We start from the raw sequence: 24,537 nt of genomic DNA, 5'->3' as shown, positions 1-24,537 counted from the left end.
TCTATTATTCCAGAGAAAGCTCTTTAAGTAGTAGTTTTTCGCTGAAACAGGACAGTGAATATGTACATCATCACAAAGAATACATATATTTCCTGATCATTTCTAAATTCCTTCACAGCATTAAGAGAATTATAATTTTCTAAAATATTTATAAAAATAAAAGGATGTCAATGATTTACACTCTTTCCAAATCAAGGGCATGGATTCCAACTCATACTGCTTCATTTGCAATTTTGTCCCACGGTATAAACTGAGGGATCAACAAACACACCTCTTTCAGCAATAATTCTAGGATCAAAATGTATATTCTCATCCAGTTATAAAAATAATTAAGTCGTGGGGATGTAATGTACAGCATGGTGACTATAGTTAATAATACTGTTTGTGTATTTGAAAGTTGCTAAGAGAATAGATCTCAAAAGTTCTCATCACAAGAAAAAAAAATTGTAGCTGTGTATGATGACATGTTAACTAGACTCATTGTGGTGAGCATTTCACAAGATATACAAATATCAAATCATTATGTTGTAGACCTGAAATTAACAAAATGTTATATTTCAACTATACCTCCATTTAAAAAGTAAATATAATAAATATTATACCTATCTAATCTTACCTACTAGTTTAAAAGCTCCCCGAATAGATTTTTATACTTCTCCACAGCAACTCGCAGAGGGTGAATTCTCAAGAAATGTTTGATGCAGGAATGTAAACACAAGGTGTGTGTGTAAAGAGTTATAGGTCTAAAAGTTTAACAAGATCTTTTTCTTTTCCTGCATGAGTATTTAACCCTTAGTTACTAACTTTCTGGATCTGTTCCCCTGGTAACCTGATAAGGTGGTATATGTATGTCCACTGTATCACCATACAACACGGCTTATGACTGACAAATAGCATTTGTCCTGGGAGAACTGTAAACACCTGATAGAATGTGTTGGACTTTCTTTGGTGTAGGGACTCACGGTATAAGGCAGGTCTATTGTGGGGATGTTGGAAACTATGCCCATGGAGCTGTTAGAAGAGATACTGGTTTCTGTAGAACATGCAGCTTTTCAGCCAGGGCTGCCCCTGCATCTTCCCAGTGTGGATCGTGTCCCCCTGCACCTGAGCTTTACCGCTGTACCTCCCTGCCTGCGTGGATGCTTCAACAACTCCTGCAAAGGAGGAAACTAATGGTGCCCTGCTGGTAAGCTATGTTTCTGTCCTGTATCTTTCTGAATTAAGGGGGGCCAAAAGCAGCCTGTAATAGTCTTATGAATCTGAACGTTTACTTGGACCTAGGAAGACACCTCCCCACCCAAGGTGGGCACGGCATCCTTACTCAAATATAATTTTGAGGGAAGGGAGAAAACAGGGAGGGAACAAAAGAGAGGGAAGGAAGGTGAAACAAGGTAACAAAAACATCTTATTACACACTGTTTAGTTTCCCCAGCTTAGACTAATTTATCTAAAGATAAATACTGAGTTAGCTTCCTTCTCTTTGTTTTTCCTTAATACCCTAAAAAGATTACACTTAAAAATATTTTATTTTCTAAAATGAAAACCTAGATTTGTCAGGCTAATTAAACTACTGAAATGTAAAGTTAATGCAAGTTCCAAATTAGAAATAGCAAGAACAGTTTCTCTGTCGTGCCCACTCTGATCAGTTGGTAGTGACTACACAGCATGCTGTGATGAGAAGGATCCCAAGGCTGTGACCCATTTGAGAGAGAAAGGGGGCCGCGATCGTTAATAATGTCTGTTCCAGTGCAGGACAAAAGAGTGACAGCAAGAGTGCTGGGGGCTATTCCTCTTCTAAGAAATACACTGTGTGCAATGCATTTTTAAACAATTAACGAGGAAATATTTGAGGCATAGAAGAAGGTATGCAGAATAATATGACAAATACCTGTGTATCCTCCACTCAGCTTCAGAAATAAAATGCTTCCAATATGGCTGAAGCCTTGAATATCCTTCCCTAACTCGAATTTCTTCCTTCCTGCAAATCAATCACTGTCCAAAGATGCTATCATCTTTATTCAGTTTGTTACTTTTATTATATATGCATATATCCCTAAAGACATGATTTTACATGTTTAGATTAAATTGAGGTGGTAACACATTGTATGTATTCCTTTGCCACTTGCTTGTTTTGCCAAACATTATATGTGAGATTCATACAAGCTGATGTGTATAGATCCAGTGCATTCACCTTCCCGGATGTCAAGATTTCATTTCATAGACCCAGGTTGCTAGTGCCATAGATGCCTGGTAGATGCAAAAGCTAATTCCCTCTGGAGATATGCACCCTCAAATCGGCGTCACTGGATTTCTGAGGTTGAAATCCAAAATCCCTAAATATAAACAATGACTAGCAGAACCAGACCCTCAGAAGTTCAAATAATGTAGATATGATATCAAATGAATATTTAAAACTTTAAACACATTAAAGAATAAATTTTGAAATACGAGAAAATGATTCACTGATTAAAGAGAGACCAGGTAGTGAGAAGCTGGGAAGCTGGTGCTGGCAAAGGTATGGTTTAGCATATCTGCAAACAAAATCAGGGTGTTTAAAGTATGATACATTTTTTTGTGGTACGCGGGCCTCTCACTGCTGTGGCCTCTCCCGCTGCGGAGCACAGCCTCCGGACGCGCAGGCCCAGCGGCCACGGCTCACGGGCCCAGCCACTCCGCGGCACACGGGATCTTCCCGGACCGGGGCTCGGCAGGTGGACTCTCAACCACTGCACCACCAGGGAAGCCCGTAAAGTATGATACATTTTAAATTAATAAAAATAAGCCCAGAAGAGTCAACCAACTTACCTCTGAAAAATCGTTCCTTTCTGCTTTTTGCACTGCGGATTCCACCATCCAGTTCTTCAGCACGTATCTAGGATTAACAGCTTAAACAAGAGGGGAAAGTTCATCATGGAACAATAATTACTAAGTCGACACAGGCCGTGTGAAATTACCACTGAAATGACATAACCTTTAAGAACTTTGCCAGGAGGCTCAAATGAGAAGAATGATTAGCGTCAGTCATTCTGATTGTTGATAAACAATATACAGTATTTATCACCTTATGGTACAGGAAAAACGGTTTTTTCGCATCATGAGCAATATTATGTTTTATTTTTCTTTTCAGTGTTTCATCATTAATTTGGTTTTCACCATATTCAGTTCACTAAGCATTTTATAAAGCTGGGAGAAAGTAGAAGATTCATCCTGTAGCCCAAATGAAGGGAGGAAAAAGTTGCTGCTTTTAACATCTTCAAACACAGAATTCAGGTCTGACTCAGTAGGACTGCTTAATGCTGTTGTTGCCAAGAGCAAATAGGAAAGGTTACATGCAGGCAAAACTCTTTGTAAATTTATATTTTTTATAGTAACCATGCATTTTTTCATACTAAAAAGTATTATAGGGACTTCCCCGGTGGCACAATGGATAAGAATCCGCCTGCCAATGCAGAGGACATGGGTTCAATGCCTGGTCTGGGAAGATCCCACATGCCGCAGAGCAACCAAGCCCATGCGCCACAACTACTGAGCCTGCGCTCTAGAGCCTGCGAGCCACAACTACTGAGCCCATGTGCCACAACTACTGAAGCCCGCATGCCTAGAGCCCGTGCTCTGCAACGAGAGAAGCCACCGCAAGAAGAAGCCCACGCACTGCAACAAAGAGTAGCCCCTGCTCACCACAACTAGAGAAAGCCTGTGCACAGCAACGAAAAACCAACACAGCCAAAAATAAATAAAATTAAATCTTAAAAAAAAAAGTATTATAATAATGGCACATTCCAGAAATTATGTCTTTATTTGAGATGAGACTTTTCCAAGATAATTTATCAACTAGGTGGAAAGGAGGGATGTTTATCCTCACTGGCCTGAAAGAAATTCCGAGAGGACTCCAGAAATCACTGTTTTGTGATTCTCAACAACATTTTTCTGAGTTACTTGAATGGAGGGAACATACAAATTCCACTTCGACTTGGTTTTAAAGAGCTGCCAAGACATGACAGATGATCTAAAATACAAGTGCCCTGTGACCCAGTAATTCTACTGCTCTAGGAGTATAGTCTATGGGAACAAATTTAAACATTAGAAAGCATTATTTATATTAAGGAAAACTAGAAACAACTTAAATGCCTATTAATAGGGGACTGGTTAAGTGAAACATTACATACTCTTTCAAAGATATATTATGCAGTCATTAAAAATGTTACATTATAAAGAATGAAGTAGTCAGGGGAAATGTTTATTTTCAGTGAAAAATGAAGGATCTAAAATTATACCATAATATGATTACGACTACATTTTCTCCTAATCAATACACACAGAAAAAGAGAGACTAGAAGTGTCAATAAACACATGGAAAAGTGAATAGCAACTGTGGTTGAGTGATGGGAATCCTTTTATTCTTTCTACAAGTTTGCATCTTCCAAATTGTAAAGAATTCATGCAGAACTCTTTTAAAATGAACACACATATACACATATACAGAATAAATATATATAATCCTTAGGAAAACTGACATGCAAGGGAAATTGTGGAAGCAGTCGACTTAGGCAGAGGGAGAGTGGAGTCACCCAATTAAAAGTTTAACAAACTTCACCAACACTTTATAGAAACCTGGCAACGAAATACTGTTAAAATATGCTGGGACTTGTAGCTGCAAGCAGAAGTACTTTGGATCAATTATGTGTTGATATATACAAACTACCTGAAATCAGAAAATTGTAGATCTGTTCATAGGATTCTTTGAGGTTATCTAATTCTGTACATTTTTTTTATCTCGTCTGGAACTTTTTCCCATTGCTCATTGTGGAAATTAATTTTTCCTTTCCTTGAGAGTACACTGTTCAGCATGTATTATTTCTCTAAAATAATTCAAAGCTTCAGCCTTGAATTCACTAAATGTCTTTCATCTTACCATCTCATCCATCCTGTCATAACCAAACAAATCCAAATCCTAAAGACAGCCACAACATTTTCTTCTCTCAATTTCTTTTTTCTCTTAATTGCTGATATAGTCCATACTGAGCTGGCCTATAAATTCTGTATGATTGCACCCATGAACATAAGTGGCTGGCAGCTAAATCCATGCTAAGCCCCAAAGACTGATGACTCACTTCCTTGTAAAAACTCAGCTTGCTTTTATTTCTACAATAGTGTCCTGAGTCAAGAAGCAGTCTCATCCTCTAACTTAACATGGAATATTAGCATCATTCTTATTTCATCAAATGATCAGCCGCCCTGATGACACACACTAGCTCTCCACACCAGTCCTAAGTAAGGTAAGAGTACTCCAGGACTTGAGTACTTCTGTCTTAACTTCTTTGATCTTCTCAGAACCCATGTTGCAAAAAGGACTAACTTCCTTTTTTCTTCTTCTCCAAGCCAAGTGTAAAGTCACATGGTAAACTGAAAGCAGTATATAAAGGTGATTTATTTTTAGCACTACCATTTACTAGGTGTATATTATGGCCCAGGCACTGTAACAAGATAACTTACATATATTATTGCTCATCGTTACAACATCCCTGCAGAATATGCCCATTTTATAATAGCTAAGGGCCTTGAAAATTGGAAAGTTTAATATCTTTCATATTATACAGCAAAAAAGTGGCAAGATGAGGTTCATCTGTCAGATTCCAAAACTCACGTTCTTTCCACCATAAACCACACCACCTTCCTTGTCTCTCCACCATCTTTTAAGGCCATATTATTTTAACATCAATATGCAAACTTATTGAAAGCAGGGCTATCATAATCAAGTTAAAAGTCATCTGAAATTAGAAAGGCTCATATATGACACTTCAACTAAAATACACTCATCTAGAGTTTTTGTAGTTAAAAACAAAACAACAAATCCAATTCCCTCAAGTAATTACTTCCAGTTTTCCAGATTTTGAAAACTGGGAGTAATTACTTCCAGTAATTACTTCCTGTTGCTTTTATGTAATAATCCTTCAAGCTGAAAAAATCAAAAGGATTACCTACTTGTCATTCTTTTTCTTCTTTCAGAATCTGAATCATTCATGTTACTAAAAATGAACAGAACAAAGAACAGAATTAATCACTGTCTCCCCAAATCATACCGTTTTTCCAAAAGGGTGAGAATTATTTCACAAGACAAATATTGAAAAAAAAATTTTAAATCACATTGAATCAGTGTCTGAAAGGAAGACAGAAAATCCTGTTTGATTAAACAATATATAAAATACTACCTTATTTCGTTATTTTAGATAATACCAAATTTTTTATTTTTACCAATTAAAAAAATACTTTTGTCTAAAAAAATATCTAAACTTGGGCTTCCCTGGTGGCGCAGTGGTTGAGAGTCCGCCTGCCGATGCAGGGGACACGGGTTCGTGCCCCGGTCCGGGAGGATCCCACATGCCGCAGAGCGGCTGGGCCCATGAGCCGTGGCCGCTGAGCCTGCGCGTCCAGAGCCTGTGCTCCGCAACGGGAGAGGCCACAACAGTGAGAGGCCCGCGTACAGGGGGAAAAAAAAAAAAAAAAAAAAATCGAAACTCTCTGGCACCTCTCTTTCCTTATCTTAAAACATAGTTTTCTGAAAATAATTTAACTTGTTCTTCATTACTCAGGGTCATCTTTATGAATAGCCCTCAGCTGCCATTAAACTGTGACAGGCTATTTGCTCCTGTGCGTCCTGTGGTTGTCCTGGCTCTCCCTTCAGCCACCACTACCTACAATTTCTTTACTCTTTCACGTTTGTTGCTTCCGATTCATTGTGACAGTTAACGACGCAAAGTAACTTCTGACGATTGTATGAGATGTGACAATTTATAGACACTGGATGAAAGCCTGGGGAGCTGTCTCTCCAGAGCTTCAAGGCTTGGGAGACTTGGGCTCAGGACACAGGGGAATGGCATTATCAAAGCTGAGGTGAACAGAAGGGTGCTCTCTGCGTGGGTGAGATGTTACCAGACACTCCTCAGCCAGAGCAGACTTCCCGGGAATAAAAAGGAAATGTTGAAAAATGGAAAGGAAGTGAGGAATCTGATGGGTTGACGATGCTAAAGTAATATATTACATGCTTTCTCAAGAAGTGATTAGGTTACCTTACCTCTTCAGTCTCAAAAGGTACTGGGACACCCAGGCAGGAAAGAGTTTGTGCTTTGAGATCATTTTCAGTGCCCAGAATTGCTAGAAGAAAATACAGTAATAGACTGCTTATTAATATTTGTTCACTTTATTTTAACTTCATGTCCCTTAAATTATGTATTTAACAATAATTTATAACATCCAGATTTCTCTTAAGGTTCTCTATTTCAAGTAGAAGTAGTACTAAAAAGGAATAATGTTTTCCTTTTCTTTATATAACTTTCAACTCAAATTCTAATTCATGGAGATACATGTAATGGCATGATTTAAGAGAAATAAAAAATATACATAGTTCTTATAAATAGACATTACATGTGAATACTTACATTATCAAAACCCTTCCTTTAAATAGGGAAAACTCACGTAATATATAATTTACTTAAAAAATTTAATTTGTAACTGTTTTATTTAGTTATCTATTAATTCATTTAACGTATATTTATGGAATGTCAACTGTGTGCTAGGAACTATGTTAGTTGGGAAGGAAAAAAAAATTAATAAGACATAATTACTGCTTTTAAAAAGGAAAGTGTGTAAACAAATAAGTCAATGCCATTTTAGAAGTGTTATAGAAATATACATAAAGGCTAAGGGAACACGAATAAGCTATTAGCTCTAGTTAAGAATTAGGGAGTTAAAAGGTCTGAAATTCAGAAGACACAGAAATTAACTATTAAAATGATTAAAAGTGTAATGATCTCTCTCAAATTTTCCCAACACTCAGTAATTTAAATATTAACATCTATCAAGAACTCGTTCAAATCATTTTAACATTACTTTGTCTCAGTTAATGTTAAATGTTAAATCTCACATTAAATGATAATTAGTTCTGACAGTTCATTAATAATTTTTAAATTATATCAGAGATGCTTATTGGTTAACATTTTGCTGGATTTCTTGCTGAATAGGTAGACATTCTTTTATTCAAATCACTCCTAAAAATGTAATTTATGGCAATTACATACCTGTGAGAACTATACACAAATAGTTTTTATATATAAATAATTTTTTTTAGTTAACACAGAAGTCATGAAATATAATGAAGAAATTGAAATTTTAAAAAATATGCCTAGATTTTCATCTGAAAAATAATAAAAACAATGCAATATAAAAGACTTACACCTTATAAACAGAGCTATGTTTCTAAAAATCTATAATAAGTGGGAGTCTTCTGGTTAATACCCATATTATTCCATAAATGTAGCAGATTAGTATTGAAAAAACAAGGCAACACCTTTCTTAAAACTGAATTAAGAAGAACCATTTTGGTAACAGCTTGGCAGTTTCTTAAAAAATTAAACATAAATTTGCTAAACAATCCAGCAATTCCACTCCTAGTATCTACCCAAGAGAAATGAAAATATGTTCACACAAAAACCGGTACATGAACGTTCATAGTAGTATTTATTCGCAATAGCCAAAAAGTGGGAATGACCCAAATGTCTGTCAACTAGTAACTGGATAAACAAAATGTGGTCCATCCAAAAAGGGAGTAATAAAGTAATAAAGAGGAAATAATATTTTAAGACGTACTTAAAAGATCTTAAAAATACCAAAGAGGAAAGAACCACTGATACAGGTTACAACATGGGTGAACCTCAAAAATATGCTAAGCGAAGAAGCCAGACACAAAAGACCACATACCATATGATTCCATTTACAGGGAGGTCTAGAAAGGGCAAAGAGACAGAAGGTAGACTAGTAGTTGCTTGGGGATGGAAGTAGTAAAAGGGGATTGACTGCAAATGGGCAAAAAAGGATCTTTTCAGAGTGATGGAATTGTTCTAAAATTGAATTGTGGCAATAACTGCATAAATCTGTAAGTTATTTAAAAATCATTGACTTGTACACTTAAAATGAGGAGAATTTTAGGGTATGTAAATTATGCCTCAACAAATCTGTTAAAGAAAACTGAGTTAAGAAAAAAGCCAAAAGTCACAAATTGATACCTGAGGAATGCTGAGCTCCTGTAACTGGCTTTGAGTGATCTCACTGAGCTGCCGAAATGTCATTGTAAAGTCAGCTTCTGTCTTTTCCATGAGCTAATGAAAATACTTACATTTAGCAACCTCAATTCTTGAAGAATATATGGAATAGTCATTCAAATGTTAATCAGGAAAAAGAGATAAAATGATAAACTCACATGTAAGAGAAATGCAATTAAATCATCATCACCCTTGCTTTTTCCAAGTAATCCCAATTTGGCTTTGAACAATTCTCTAAATCTAAAAGGAGAAATGTCAATTTGATTTGTTGTTAAATTTCTCACTGTTTAAGAATTGCCCTCAAACCAAGCAGGATGCTCTAATATGTGTTAAAACAAACAAACAACAAACCTTGTATCATAAAGAATGGGATACCCCTCAAGAATCTGAGCAGCACTGAGGGAGAAAAAAGATAGCACCGTTAAACCTTGCTTAAATGTTAACATTCTTGAATTACATTTTACATGAACAAAGTGAACTTTCTCATACATTAAATAGCATTCGATTACATACTACTGATTCTGATTTAGTGATTTAATTGTATATCATACCTTAGAGAAAGTTGTCAATATAAATTTACTGTCTCAAAGATTTGGATACAGTACAGGTCAAATCAGGTAACTCCTGAAATATGACTATATACAATTAGCTTATAGGATAAATGTTAATATGTCTTTATAATACCAAAATAGTTATATAAATGGCTTTTTTTGGTGTATTTTATTTTATTTTAAATTTATTTATTTATTTTTGGCTGCATTGGGTCTTCGTTGCTGCAAACCAGCTTTCTCTAGTTGTGACAGGCGGGGGCTACTCTACGTTGCAGTGCGCAGGCTTTTCATTGCGGTGGCTTATCTATTGCGGAGCATAGGCTCTAGGCGCGTGAGCTTCAGTAGTTGTGGCATGTGGGCTCTAGAGCGCAGGCTCAGTATTTGTGGCACACGGGCTTAGTTGCTTCACAGCATGTAGGATCTTCCCAGACCAGGGCTCAAACCCATGTCCCCTGCATTGGCAGGCGGATTCTTAACCACTGCGCTACCAGGGAAGCCCTGGCGTATTTTAAAAATTATCTTAGACCCAAAATAATGCATTACAGATACTTCACCCAATACAATAACATTTTATTTGCCTGAATGTATGAAAATAGTGAAATACTTCATAAAAATTTAAAAATTAAAGTTATTAACTTTAAACCCATTTTTAAACAAATTGTCTATTTCTTAACATTCTTAATGTATTTTAAATTATACAGATGCTCAACACACTCTGAAGCTCCACTCCCCTGACCTTTCTGACCTTATCTCCTATGACTCTTCCCCTTGCTTATTCTGCTACAGCTACCCTGGCCTTCATGCTGTTCCTTAAACACCCACACAGACTCCTGCCTCAGGACCTTTGCACAGGCTATTCCCTTGCCTATAGCACTCTTCCCCCACATATCTCTGTGGCTGCTCCTGTTACTCCTTCAAGCCTCTGCTCAAATCCAGCCCCTGACAAGGCGTGTGAGCTGCAGTAGTGCCCAACCCTATACCAGCCCTCTGGGTGTAAACACTGCTGCTTCTCTTCTGCCTTCCAGATCTTGGCGATTTCTCCTGTGGCCAACCCAACCCGTGACCAAACAGGGAAGGGCATTTTTCGACCAGTTTAGCTAAGTTGATACAGTATAAGGCCACTACATGTATATGGCTATATGATTAAGTCCTGGCGAGGGCGAAATAAGGGAAGTGATGTGTATAAATTCTGAAATGTGTCCTTCAGTATTGAGGACTTGCCTCTTTGCTTCTCCATGCTCCTACCTAGAATATGGACGTGATAGATGGTCCCATCTCAGACCATGAGGGCCACAGACAATGGATGGTGGCATAGAAAGCTAAAAGCAGTCTGGGACTCAGAAAACTGAGTCCCCATACCAGCCCTGAATTACCAACATGAATTACCATACTTTTATGTGAGGGAAAAATACATGTCCTTGTTCAAGCCACTATTATTTGGGATTTCTGTTACAAGCAACTGAATCCATACTTTATCTAATACCCTACATCTCAATCAGAGTAAAATGAAAATATTAATGGTTACGTAAGATTTCAGAAAGTATATCACCTATATACTCCATGTGAGTCAAATACTTAAGAAAGTAATCAAGGCAGAGGCTTCAAGACGGAATTTAAAAAAATAATAAAAACAATGTTAGTAAGCAGTAAAATGACTAGAAATGCAGGGAGGGGGGTGGAAGAGAGATACTTCAAGGGAAAACCTACTAACAGTCTGAAATTCAAAATATTAAACTATCTTAGCAAAATGTAGCAGTTGGGTAATTAGAGGTAAAACAAAAGCATTCTAAAGGTCTCATTGGGACGGAGGGAAAAACAATGGGCAAATAGGAGCTTAGTGAGGGAAAATATTTGGAAACTTGTTCTCATATAACAGTAGAGAAAGTGGCAGAAAAACAAGATAACTGTGAGGGGTGGGGGATGCAGTAGTTTCCAAATCAAAGTTGGGGGTTGGAGAGGAATGGATAAGCTCCTCAAATCATAAAAAGGTAAGGAGAATGGGGGGAAACTAACATGTAAAATAAAACACAATGTAAGACAGAAGGAATAAAATAAATCAATTATTATAATAGATGTGAAAAGCCCACATACGTCTATTAAATCAGAAACCATCACATTGAGTTAAAACCTGGCTATGTTTTGTTTACTTTTATAAGAAACATACTTTAAAACCATGTGATAAAGATAAAAAAAGTAAAGTGAGATTCAAGGCAAATACAACAAAAGTAAGCATGAATATTAATATCAGATAAGTTGAAATTGAGAGCTAAAAGTATTAATCAGGATAAAGGGGGTCACTGTATTAGGATAAAAGGCACATTTTCTGAAGGAAATATAAGAAAAAAATCAGTATGTACCAATAATGGCATATTGCACAAATTCAAAAGAATTAGAAAAAATTGCTTGCTAAAAATACAATTAAAGTGGGAGATTTTAATACACATCTCTTATGAATCAAACTTATCTAACAGATAAAAAAATAAACAGAATCATAAAAGACTTGAATAATATACTCAATACATTCAATCTGATATATTAAAACGTTTGTGCACATTTTTTATATGATCATGAAATAGGTACAAAAATTTATTATGTTGGACCATAAAGAAACTGTAACACATTTTGACTAGATTTTACCAAACACGTTCTTTGATCATAAAAATATGGACAAAATAAGCCCAACTACTTAGAAATTCAGAAACACTGTGATAAATAACCCTTGGATCAAAGAAGAAATAAACCATGATTTCACAGCACCTAAAAAGCAATAAATAGGAAAAGACTTTATCCTGATAACTATGGAAAAAAGCCAAAATGGTACCCCCCCAAAAAATAGATATACACACATATATATAGTTTGAAAGCCTTTGTTATTAAAGATTAAATAGTATGGTTTTAAAAATGTTTCTTGCTTTTCAAAACATGATCATTATACAAATATATTTTCACACAGATTTAATTAGTAGATTTCGGATTTACTCACAGTTGCTTTTGCCTAGGATCCAGTAATGGGTTTAGAGCTTGTAACAACTTGTTTAAATTAAACATTCCAATATTAGCCTGATTTCCTATTTTATATCTTCTTTCATCATCAGATGTGTTTGGTACAAAATCTGTTTAGAGCAAAAATACTATGGCTTTACAGTGGGGATAATTATAATAGTTTCTTCATTTTTAAAAAAATTATTTACTTATTTATTTATTTGGCCGTGCCACGTGGCATACAGGATCTTAGTTCCCTGACCAGGGAGTAAACCCATGCCTCTTGCAGTGGAAGCGCAGAGTTTTAACCACTGGACTGGCAGGGAAGTCCCTCTTTCTTCATTTTTAAGTTTAAACTTAATAAATTTATATATATTAGATAAAAATCTTTCTGACATTAAACGTTTAACTTCAAAGTAATGTAAATACTTAATACCCATGCACATGAAAATCTTTTAAAATATGATTATTTGCCTAATAGAGGAATACATTTCTAACCTACAAGAATTTCCAGGTTATCACACACGTACTTCAAACTCCAACTTGATAGCATGTCCCCCACAAAGCCTGCTCTGATCCTTTTACAGATTAGTAAAGCGGGAGGTTAAGTTACTCATCCAAGGGCACAGATTAAGGATCAGATGCCAGAACTCAGACCCATGTCTGTCTGACAACACATTCCCTTCCTCCCCTCATGTCATCTTCTCTAATATGTCATTTTTTGAGGGCAGAGACCACAAAGGACTCAATACTGTATCCCTGTGGCACCTGGAAGATTGAGTAGCACATAAAATGACCGTTTTATGAATGAACCCAATTCTTTCTACCACCCCACTACTGAGTTAGCTATAATGGTTTATCTAAAATAAACCAGTGATAATTTTCTTAGTGAAATAAGGAATATACATATAAATCATACATACCTGGATTATAGGCCTCCATAAAACCAAATGGACCATAGTCAATTGTAATGGATAACAAACTGAAGTTATCAGTATTACAAACACCTAAAACAACAACAACAAAAGATGCCCAAAACATGACAATAAAATAATAAAGCATTTTTAACTGTATAAAATTTATACAGAATAGGAAAGGTCATGAAAATGCATTTGCTTTAGAAATGAAACAAATTATCAATTGAAAGTTTAACTGGTGAAGTCAAATAGCTTAATATATATTAAAACTGTATTTTAAAATTAAATTTAGCCTTTCATTGTATACTTCCTCCACAACCAAAGATGTCAAATACTACAGGAACAAAAGGTCCAAGAAATGAAAGCTCCTCTCATTTATCCTGAATTTCTAGCATTTATTTAAAAATATATGTTGTTTGGAATGGAATTGAGACTACTAAAGAAACATTAATTAATTTTCAAAGGTTGTGAGAGGGGGAAAAGGTAAAAATATGGATATGTACCCCATCACAGTCCTTAGCTGCAGACCACCAGCAGTGTGTGGGGAGGGAGTGGGACCACCTAGGTCGGGGAGCGGGTCATGGATGGGGGCGGAGTGTGAGGCAGGAGAGAGGCAGGGAATGCATACACCAGCCCAATATAGGATAGCTGGGCATGTGGCAACAGTGTCCAGTGTAGACAGTTTCAACCTTTTTTAGAGCAGGATGACCCTGCTTATCAAAATGTTCAGTGCATATATAGACTCGAATCCAGCCAGTCCACTTTCAGGAGTTTATCCTCAGAAACTCACCTTCGAGAATGTAAAGATATAAATGCATGGTGGTCACTGCCACACAGTTCATAACAGCAAAACCTCTGAAACACCCCCCTGCTCACCACCCTACCCACCACAGTGAGACCCAGCGAGGATGTAATTAAAGCAGATTTCAAGTTTTACAATGTGGGATCCCCCTTTGGCATTTATCTAGAGACCTTAGTACATATGTGACTTGCTTTTATTTTAAGACAGTTATTCTTAGTTCAGGCAGATATTCCTTCCAATGTAACCCCACACAGTGAATGGCTTCAGACACACACAAGCCAGCCCTACTGTTTTTGTAGGGGATATATGAATACCATCGAAAAAAAGTCTAGAAGAATTGAGATAAAATGGTTAATAACGATTCTCCTGGAGAACAGAACTCACATGCACTTCTGTATATTTTAAATTCTTTACCATAAGCATGTAGTGCTTTTATGATTAATGGTTTTTTAAAAAGCTTTTAAAAGACCTAATATAATATATACTCACAAGGTTAAAAAGCTTTACAGGTAACAACATCAATGGGTCGAATACGCTTATTCTATTTTGTGTATCTGTTCCGTTCAAAATCATTTTAAACATGAGAAAGTTGTTTCTCTCTTGCTAAAAATAAATTCATATATTATAAATGTTATTCCTGCTCATTGGCAGGAATATTTTGAAATACACAAAAAAGAAGTCTTCTGCTTCAACAAATTAATTCTACTTTCTCATCAGAAGCATGAAATGTCAGTAGATAACTTACCATGAGCAAAACCAACAGACATCCACAAGGCAATAAGCTGTGCCGTCTCAGACACCACAGTAGAAAAAAAATCCTAAAATGAAATTTAGAAAATTTTCAGATTTTTCAGTAACATATGTTCTTTTAGGATCTTCCGATTTCCAACATGAAAAGGTGTTCTCAAAGGTGGGCCAAAAGATGACTAAAGAGATGGAAAGTAGTACGTGTAAGAAAACAATGGAAGAACATAGAGTATTGATCCAGAAATAATATATACAAGGCTCAGGCATAGTATTATGACCAGGTTTTCTTCATGTACAATAAGAAAAGGAAAAACATTAGAATTCAGCACAGGGAGTTAAATGTAAGCAAAATGCGTTATTAAATTTTGAAATGAGTCACCAAGAAAAATAAAGGAATTTCCTTCTCTGTGGCTGTTAAAAGAAAGAAAAAGTTAATGAAGATCAAAAACTTTCCACAAGAATAGAAAATCACATTTGCCTATTATGTATGCATTTATTTTAGAACTACTACTATAGAAATACCTATATATCCAACATGTGAGAAAACAATGTATGTGACCAAGTTACAAATGCTGCTCAAAAAGTAATGTATATAGTCAGGATGTAGCCGCACCTGTTCTCTTTTTCTAGCTACCTTTCAAACAGAACAACTTCCTTATCTATGTCTTGTTTACAAGGTGGTTCATCGTCTCTTTCTTTAACAAAATGTTCAAAATGCTCTACATTTCCTTTTTTAACTTTAGATTTTTAAGTGCTAAGTTGTAACCACTAAGGTGGCCGGCCAATGATAGAAAACAGAGTATTGTCCTTTCTTTTAAAAAACTTACCAAATATCTGTTAGGTTCCTTGACATCTATTGAGGGGAAGTGTTCCTGTATGATGAAGTCTAATAACATCCTAGAGATAAAGGGGAGATAGCATCAGTGTTCCTCAGAATACAGTATTGAGTATCCAATCATTTCAATCCACTCCTGACATTCATGAATTCATTAGATGCATGCTTAGAATTTTAAAAAGTAAAAGAAGGGCTTCCCTGGTGGCACAGTGGTTGAGAGTCCGCCTGCCGATGCAGGGGACACGGGTTCGTGCCCCGGTCCGGGAAGATCCCACATGCCGCGGAGCGGCTGGGCCCGTGAGCCGTGGCCGCTGAGCCTGCGCGTCCGGAGCCTGTGCTCCACAACGGGGGAGGCCACAACAGTGAGAGGCCCGCGTACCGCCAAAAAAAAAAAAAAAAAAGTTAAATAAGATTTTACTCCCAAAATAGCCATAGAGAAATATTTCCTCAATACCAATCACAACTGGAAATATGTTTCTAAGATCATATTAGATGCCATCTTATTATGTTACAAATTCAGATTAATTCAATAAACATCCATTGAGAACCTCCAAGTGCTAGGAAAAAGAATGACAGACCCAAACCCAGACATTAAAGAGCACACAGTCTATTAGGGGAGAAGAACATCTGAAGAAATAATGACATTACCGTATAATACATGCAATAATAGAAATATATAAAAAGTATAAAGATAACAGAGCAGAGAATGATTATTTATGTGTGGAAGGTCATGTAAGGTTTCACAAATAAGATGTCAAAAAAATTGGCCAAGGTTTGAAGTTAAAATATTTAAGTTGTATATGTATCCTATGTTTAATTCCCTGTTTTAACTGACTAATGAGTTGAGTAACTATTGATACTATTGCATTGGATAAGAGAGAATCCTGAAAATAACTGGGGGTTGTAGATATGACTTAGGAATTATTAAAGTCCAGTAGGAGTGAGTTTGTTTAGAGTGGATTAGAGAATTGTTTCAGGCACTTGGGAAACAAAAAGGAATACATACATAGTCATGTTAGCCAGTCCAGTCATTTTAAGGATAAAGTGCTCACCAATATACATCAAATGTCATAGAGATAAGTGAAATATAACTGAACTATGACCACCAGATAGAACAATTTCAGTGACATAGTGAATCTGAGCAGAAGTGACCCAAAAAAACAAATGAGAAGTGAAAATGCCCAGTGAGAGGAGACCTCTCTCTCAACAAGCTGGGATGGCCCTGAGTTCAGTAAACATTTGCTAAAAAGACTCAGAGGACGGTCGTGACAATGGTGATGACTTCTCTGCTCTGCGCGTTCACTTCCCTTTCCCCATTCTCTCCGTGGACCAGGTATCTGGATTTACTAAGCTGATACCTACAGTGTAGGATTCATATTCCAAATGATTCTGGTTTGTCTAAGAGAATTTTTTTCTTATATATTCTAATGGCTTTTTAGAACTGTATGCTCTTAACAAATGGAAACAGAATTCCTCTTAAAGGAGTAAATTTTTTTAAAAAATTATTTATTTAGTTTTGGCTGCATTGGGACTTTGTTGCTGAGCGCCGGTTTTCTCTAATTGCAGTGAGCGGGGGCTGCTCTTTGTTGTGGTGTGCAGGCTTCTCACTGCGGTGGCTTCTCTTGTTGCGGAGCATGGGCTCTAGGCATGTGGGCCTCAGTAGTTGTGGTACGCAGGCTCAGTAGTTGTGACTCGCAGGCTCTAGAGCACAGGCTCAGTAGTTGTGGCGCACAGGCTTAGCTGCTCTGCGGCATGTGGCATCTTCCTGGACCAGGGTTCAAACCCATGTCCCCTGCATTGGCTGGTGGATTCTTAACCACTGCGCCACCAGGGAAGTCGGGAGTAAATGTTTTTGTTTGAAGAAACGTCCTGCTAAGTTGGTTTGAGGAAGACAAACTTTGTGAGTGCAGATTCCACAGGCACCAAGGCATCAGAGTTTGATGGAAGATATACTGCATGACACAAGGGGAAGAGCTTTTGCTCTTTTGAAGGAACCATTCATCTGTCTTCCCTGAAGAAATCTCCAGTAAGGTTTGTTCTTAAGTGCTTTGTGCAATTTCAGTCTGTTCTTTGTTTGCTATTGTCCTGTTGAAGGGACTGAGCTTCATGTCTGGGTCAACCCAGGATGAAACAGGCATCACACACATGTCAAAACCAGGGTCCAGGAAAGAAGACATATGAGACAGAGGACGCATCCTGGGAATCCCAGAACTTGGAAGGGAATTGCAGAATTGGGGAGTTTGAGTCACTTCCACCCAGGTGTCTGGGTAGCACAGAGGCCCTCAGTTCCACCTGGGTTGCACACTAGATAAACGCATTCCTTGAGAAAAGGGTCTACTGGGTCTAAACCCTTCTTTTTCCGCCTCATAGAAACCCACACGATATTAGGCACACAGCAAGTGTTGAAAATATCTATTAATTGAAAGTTTGGGTTTTACTTACAAGAAAACCAAAAATATTTTAACTTCACAGCACATAAATAAGCATTTCTTTCAATTGTCTTCTACCATTGGAAAAAATGGTTTTCTAACCTTAGTAAATCCAGTTCACCATAATGAGCCAAAATTTCTAACGATCCAATTCTAAACCATGATTTTGCAACACGCAGCACTACTGCACCTGGAAAAGAAACATTTATTTTAGCATAAACTATTTTAAACTACGCAAACACAGCATATGTTTTTCTTTAAAATGAAATGACTTTAATAAAAAAGAATACAGTGATTGGATTTATCAGAAAAACAATTAATTTACATCCTAGAAAGGGTCAAGGATTTTTCTGTCTTTCTTTATGCCTGAATCAGTTAGAATGTGAGGAACCACAACACCTTCAGAAATACTGAGGCCCCAGCCTAGTGAGATGCTGCTTGGTTAAACTGTTAGGCTCCCACTGTCTCCTCAGTTGTGACCTTTTCCCTGTACCTCACCCTGAAATATAGAATTAGTGGAATATTTCTGTGGCACAGTCCCTGTACATGACTTCTATTTGTGTAACTAATTGGAAATTAACTTCAATTTAAAAAATTTGCATATGTTCTAACTTATGAATATGCTGAAGAAATACAGTGAATCTATGCATTTTGTGATTGTTTGTAGCCTTCTATTTCCGCCTTCCGTTCTGATCGTAGACATTAGTAATACAATTAGTAAATGAAGTCACGCTTTTTTCTTATAAGGAATGCTGTACTGACACGTGTTTCCATGTCAAGGTGAGGTCTATCCCAGATGACAAAGCTGCTGCTCTGCTGGTGCTGTCCTTCAGTGAAACACCATACTCGCTGCTACCTCTGGGCCTCTGTTCACTTCTCCCTGCCTCAACCCCTCTTCTCTCCATACTGAAATCCTTGCTAACTTTCTAATCTTGTGCTCAAGGTCATTTCCCACTTCCTCCATAAAGCTAACCGGATTGCCCTTTTCCTAACCTCAGATTATTTATTATTCATTTGCTATGGAGTCTATAGTGTCTATTGCTATAGACACTATTGCTATAGTGTCTGAAGACTGAGTTTCTTAAGACCAGGGACCACGGTATATACTTATTACTCCTGGACCCCCAGAGATGAGTCCAGTGGTATGCACAGAAAAGGGCTAATTAGTATTTTCTGGGTTGACTAAGTTATCCATATAGTCAGGACTCATTCACGCTAGTAATCTGAATATTTATTTTCATGTGGTTTTTTTTTTTTAGCAATAAAAATACATTCATTTAGAAAAAAAAGAGCTCAATAGATGATTCTGAATGTTTGCTTTATAAATAGCCATTGAATCACTGAATGTCATTACTGAAAGACATAGAAGGTGTCATCTCATCTAACCCCTCATTTTAGTTGGAGAAACAGGGGGAAAATGTGACTTGCCCAAAGTCACAAATCAATTCCCACAGAGCCAGTTAGAGGTTTCACATATTCTTTTTGCCTGTCCAGCTCTTTTCCTACAGTGTCTGCTGGGCAAATATTAGGGAAAAGCACAATCAAAATATCTGTATATGACTTAGATGTGGAAATTCTATGAACGGCCTAAAAAGGAGAAATACTTGAGATAATTTGAAACCATTCAGTTTGGTTTCCAAACCATCTAATTCAAAATTCAGATTAACAGGGAATTCCCTGGTGGTCCAGTGGTTAGGACTCTGCCCTTTCACTGCTGAGGGCCTGGGTTCAATCCCGACCAGGTCCTGGTCAGGATTGAACCCACAGGCTATGAGGCGCGGCCAAAAAAAAATTCACATTAACAATATACATGTCACAGACATAAAAGTAGTATTGTGCCCATCATATTAACAGTCTGTGATCGGAATCTCATTTCCAATCACCATAAACAAAAAGACCTAAATAGCTGTTAAAGCCCCATGTGCAGTAATAGTATGCATTTTATCCAGATAATATTAGGAGAGAGAGAGAGAGATGCCTTAAAGATAAATAACCTTTAATTCATGTTTAATTAACATGAATACTCTAGGGGGATTATTATGAAAACCTTATCAAAACATATTCTTCCCAAAGCATAAAGAACATAAAATGTTCTCTTGTTGAATCACTATAAACAGCAGTAAAAACGCTGGCCCGTAACACAGTGATCCAACGGGCCCAATAAAACAAGTAGGGCTGTCAGCGGTTCTCAATAGCTCTGCATTTTAAATAGTTAAATATGTTTCTTATTGATTTTCAGGTCTCCTGCCTCTCCAGAGACTCAGAGTCAAGTTTCTCTCACTCTTCCTTTTTCACTGCTCTACGGCGCTTTCTCATCCCCTTTCTAATTTATTTCTGACCTACTAAAAGCTGAAGGAAAAGTTAACCGAACTTATTGGAAGTAAACATGAAGTAAGAGCAATCAGGATCTGAGGTAAAGTCTGAGGGGGTCTCCTGGGAAGGAAGTATATGAATGTTCATGCACTGGCTTTATAATGTTTTGCTGGCTGTTCATAAACTTCCCAGGTTAACTTCCCAGAAGTTTGTTGTTAGAAAAGGATGGGTTAGTGATGTAAGGGTGTGGGAAAGGATATTCTATTATAATATCATAACACTGAAATTACATCATGAAGATCCCCAGGTCATGTTTTAAGAAGACTGCAAAGATGCCCAATTTCTGTTGTTCCTGAAGAACTTAGTCTAATTTTATGTAAGTGTTCTAAGAACTGTTATTACCTCGTTCTTTCACAACGTTTCCATTGTAGAACTGATCTCTCCATACTGCATCATCACTTACAACCAGACTGAAAGGTAAGAGAATCAAACAAAGTTATACTGTACTGTACTTCTAGCAAGCTCTCAAGAAGTAACTAAAACTATAAGAAACGATGAGAAATCATGCTATTGGGGGTTTATCTGCTCACTTGACTGACACATTTCTGGAGATAACATGATGCAGTCCTGAAAGTTAGCTTCAAGGGAAGAGGAATTACCTTGCAGCTCTGCTAGTGGGAATTCTGAGATAGTACATAGCCTCACTACACAAAAATTCTCTCACGGAGGAACGAAGCACAGCTCTGCCGTCGCCATTTCTATGGGTAATATGATAAAAAAGATTTTCAGTTATAATTAAGATAACACCAATTTTTATTTAGATGACTAAAAAAAAAAAAAAAGAAGTACCGGGAGTATGGGGTTTTTCCTGAGCCTTTTAATTGGAGCTCCCACTTTTCACCCTGCCTTAAAAAAAAAAAACCTAAATATTAGCAGATTTGTGTTAATATTGAGCAGAAAAGCTATTATTCAAGAAAACATGTAGTACCTGTTCATGTAAATTCCAATAAGATGGGCTCTTCCATCCCCGAGCTGATCTGCCCATATCCCAAACTAAAAGGGAAAATTATTCATGTTTATTAACCTTTAAAGTTTTTGTTGTAATTTATAATCAAAGTTACCTTGTCAAAATTGAAAATGGAATAGTGCATTTTTAAGATTATAACAATCAACAACCTGAATAAAGGTGAAAATAAAATTCAATCCATAAGACGTAACTGAAATTCATTTAAAAAACATAAATTTAAGACATATAATTAATTTCTTCATCATCTTATAGCTGAGCTCAAGTTTGTTAGGTGTAGAATACTGAGAACTGATCTATTTAATTCCAGAATAGGAACTAGGAATGATTTATTAGTAGAAAATTTGCCTATACTATACACATACAATATAAAATCAGGAGCATACTGTACCTGAAAAAATTGCTTTTGAATGTACATGGTTAACTGTTTCCAAACTTTTCTGTTAAAATTTGTTTGTGGTTGTTCAGCTCCCAGCTGTGCCACTTACTAGTTGTGGAAATTTGTTTGAGTAACTTAATCTCACTGAGACTGACCTTTCACTTCTGTAAAATGGGAAAACCCTTGCCAGATTGTTGTAAGAATGAATGTTCATATACGCAAAATGCCTTGCATTGTGTCCAACACACCCAAGTGCTCAAAAGATGGTAATTATTATTATTGCCAACAATTACTTGCTAAGTTAAACATCACTCTATTCTCTTAAATTAATCAATTAATCTTTAACTCACAAGAAAGTCACAGCAATTTCAACAATTGGTTCTGTGTTTCCTCTCCTTTTTTTAAAATCAGATTCCACACATTGAACTTGCTTCAACGTCTTGCTGTATTTCTAGAAGGTGCCTTCTTAATTGCTTCAGCATGTATAACATCCCCAATTAATCCTGACTTAATTTCTAGCAGTTCTAAAAATGTTCTACAGCTATCCTGGCAAAATTATATTCTATTTGCCCTTCTGAGGCTTTTATATTGACTCACTGTGTGGCCTGACTTTGCCTAAATCTCTTGCCAAAACTCCACTGAATGAATTCTCTAGCGATAATCACAGAAATGTTATATTGTGCTGCCCCAGTTTTCTCAATTCCATTAGAAAAACTTACACCCTAGCTTCATCACAAGAAATCACATCAGCTAATCTATATATGACACATTCTTTTAGAAACATCTTGAAGTCTCAATACACTAATATTAGAAATTAATGCAAAATAACTTCTTCAATAGGATAGCATTTCTACCAGCTGTTTATATTTGCATAAGGAAGTGATATTGGTGCTACTCTTACCTGGTGGCCCCCATATCTGTGAGCCAATGGAATGGATCCAGGTACTATCTTTTCGCCACTTACAAGCTGGATAAAATCATCTGTTTCTGAGACAGATAAATCAAGGTCCAAAATATCTTCTAGCACTTGCTGAGGCAGGAAAAGAAAAATCTTCTTACAAACTTAAGTAATCCTTTAATAGTTTTTGAGAAAATAAACTTTATGGAAGAAAGAAAATTAAAAGGATAAACTTCTTCCAAAATTACATTAATATTTTCTCAGAAGAGATGTACCATACTTTCTAGGATTATTTATGCTACTTGGGAAAATTAGGTCTATTAGATAGTTCTAAAATTGTTATGGCTTTCTTATTATGCATGGTAAAATAATATTCTTCCTAGTACATATTCTTTAAAGGAACTAGAAAAAAATAAATGTCCTATTGTTATCCCAAATTCATCTATATCATGAGAGAATAATTTAGAATTTGTTATTGGAGCCCCTTTCTAAGAATTTAACTCATTTACCCCTTTTTTCCACAAAAGTGTGTTTTCCTTGTAAGATAACTTTAAAATGAAACTGAGTACTAGGCTCCAGGCATAAGTATCAAAAAGTGACTTCTAAGAATGACATTCTCCAAGTTACAAATTTTAAACACAAAGATAATCATTTATCAATAGATTAACAATTTAACTCTGAAAAAAATATTACTAATTTTTTAGACAAAAGTTATAGTGAGTTAAGTGTTGTGAAAAAGTAAAGCCTAACCTTTGAAACTGCTACAAGATGTACTCTTGATTTGAAAGGAGTGGGGAAGGCAATTGAGAAAACACAGTTTTTCACTTTACGCACATAATTTTCTTTAACAGGATCAATTGGCAACACAGCTGATAAAAGAAAAAAGACAACCCTTCTTAATGTTCTCATTTGTTGCATATACAGCATTAATCGTCCTTAGAAAGCCTACAGTTGTTTAACAAAATCAACTTAAACTACTACTTTGTTCATACTTTGTTATTTAAAGACTTATTTTCAACCATATCTATTCAATATTCATATATTACAGTATATTAAACTGTCCAAGAAGATGGGAGATGAAAAAAGTTTAAAACAAGACACATACCCTGTCTTCAAAGATTTTCACTTATGGGAGACCAACGGGATGTGCAATTTATTTATAAATAAGAATATATGAATAAAATGAGGTGAGCTGCATTACAGTATCAGAATTACAGTACTGGCCAATCCAGTAGATCCAACCAAAAAAATATTTGACACTTAATCACATTCTTTCTGCCCTTCAGAAAAATCATAATTAATTGAAGGAAACAGATACATACATAAATAACTCTAAACCAGGCAACAGATGGTTTTACTAAATGTACAAAACTGCTTCCAATCCCATCAGAAACTTCAAAACATTTGATACGTGCCTGTTCACAGGGCTAGAATTCTAAAAATTGCCTCTAAAGAGATAAACTATGTTTCATGAAGTCCATGCACTAAAGCCCATATACTTTATTTAAAAAGCTGTAGAGAAAAAAAGAGAGCTTTGGGCATGCTTTAGATACTCAGAAAATGTT

General features: G+C 36.3%; 1 protein-coding gene across 8 annotated transcripts in view; it reads right to left on the bottom strand.

Annotated features, from left to right (window-relative positions):
• Positions 1 to 24,537, bottom strand: part of LOC101327569 (protein adenylyltransferase SelO-like) — a 28,313-nt gene that overhangs the window by 683 nt on the left and 3,093 nt on the right. For 2 of the 8 annotated variants that reach the window (XM_033852381.2, XM_073801580.1), the window contains 16 exons: positions 23,723 to 23,841; positions 21,660 to 21,724; positions 21,521 to 21,577; positions 21,331 to 21,429; positions 21,074 to 21,141; positions 18,461 to 18,548; positions 15,922 to 15,991; positions 15,093 to 15,165; positions 13,552 to 13,635; positions 12,630 to 12,759; positions 9,447 to 9,491; positions 9,254 to 9,335; positions 9,060 to 9,152; positions 7,073 to 7,152; positions 5,983 to 6,026; positions 2,806 to 2,885 (listed from right to left, as the gene is read on the bottom strand). In XM_033852381.2, coding sequence (XP_033708272.1) covers positions 2,806 to 2,885; positions 5,983 to 6,026; positions 7,073 to 7,152; positions 9,060 to 9,152; positions 9,254 to 9,335; positions 9,447 to 9,491; positions 12,630 to 12,759; positions 13,552 to 13,635; positions 15,093 to 15,165; positions 15,922 to 15,991; positions 18,461 to 18,548; positions 21,074 to 21,141; positions 21,331 to 21,429; positions 21,521 to 21,577; positions 21,660 to 21,724; positions 23,723 to 23,841 — 1,277 coding nt within the window. Of the gene's footprint in view, positions 1 to 2,805; positions 2,886 to 5,982; positions 6,027 to 7,072; positions 7,153 to 9,059; positions 9,153 to 9,253; positions 9,336 to 9,446; positions 9,492 to 12,629; positions 12,760 to 13,551; positions 13,636 to 15,092; positions 15,166 to 15,921; positions 15,992 to 18,460; positions 18,549 to 21,073; positions 21,142 to 21,330; positions 21,430 to 21,520; positions 21,578 to 21,659; positions 21,725 to 22,975; positions 23,105 to 23,722; positions 23,842 to 24,537 lie in introns of all 8 variants that reach the window. The other 6 variants (XM_033852379.2, XM_073801579.1, XM_073801578.1 and 3 more) reach the window with 6 other exon arrangements.

Source organism: Tursiops truncatus, chromosome 2, assembly GCF_011762595.2.
Source record: "Tursiops truncatus isolate mTurTru1 chromosome 2, mTurTru1.mat.Y, whole genome shotgun sequence".
NCBI classification, from domain to species: Eukaryota; Metazoa; Chordata; class Mammalia; order Artiodactyla; family Delphinidae; genus Tursiops; species Tursiops truncatus.
The sequence above is the reverse complement of the archived record's forward strand: the minus strand, read 5'-3'. Positions and strand labels throughout refer to the sequence as shown.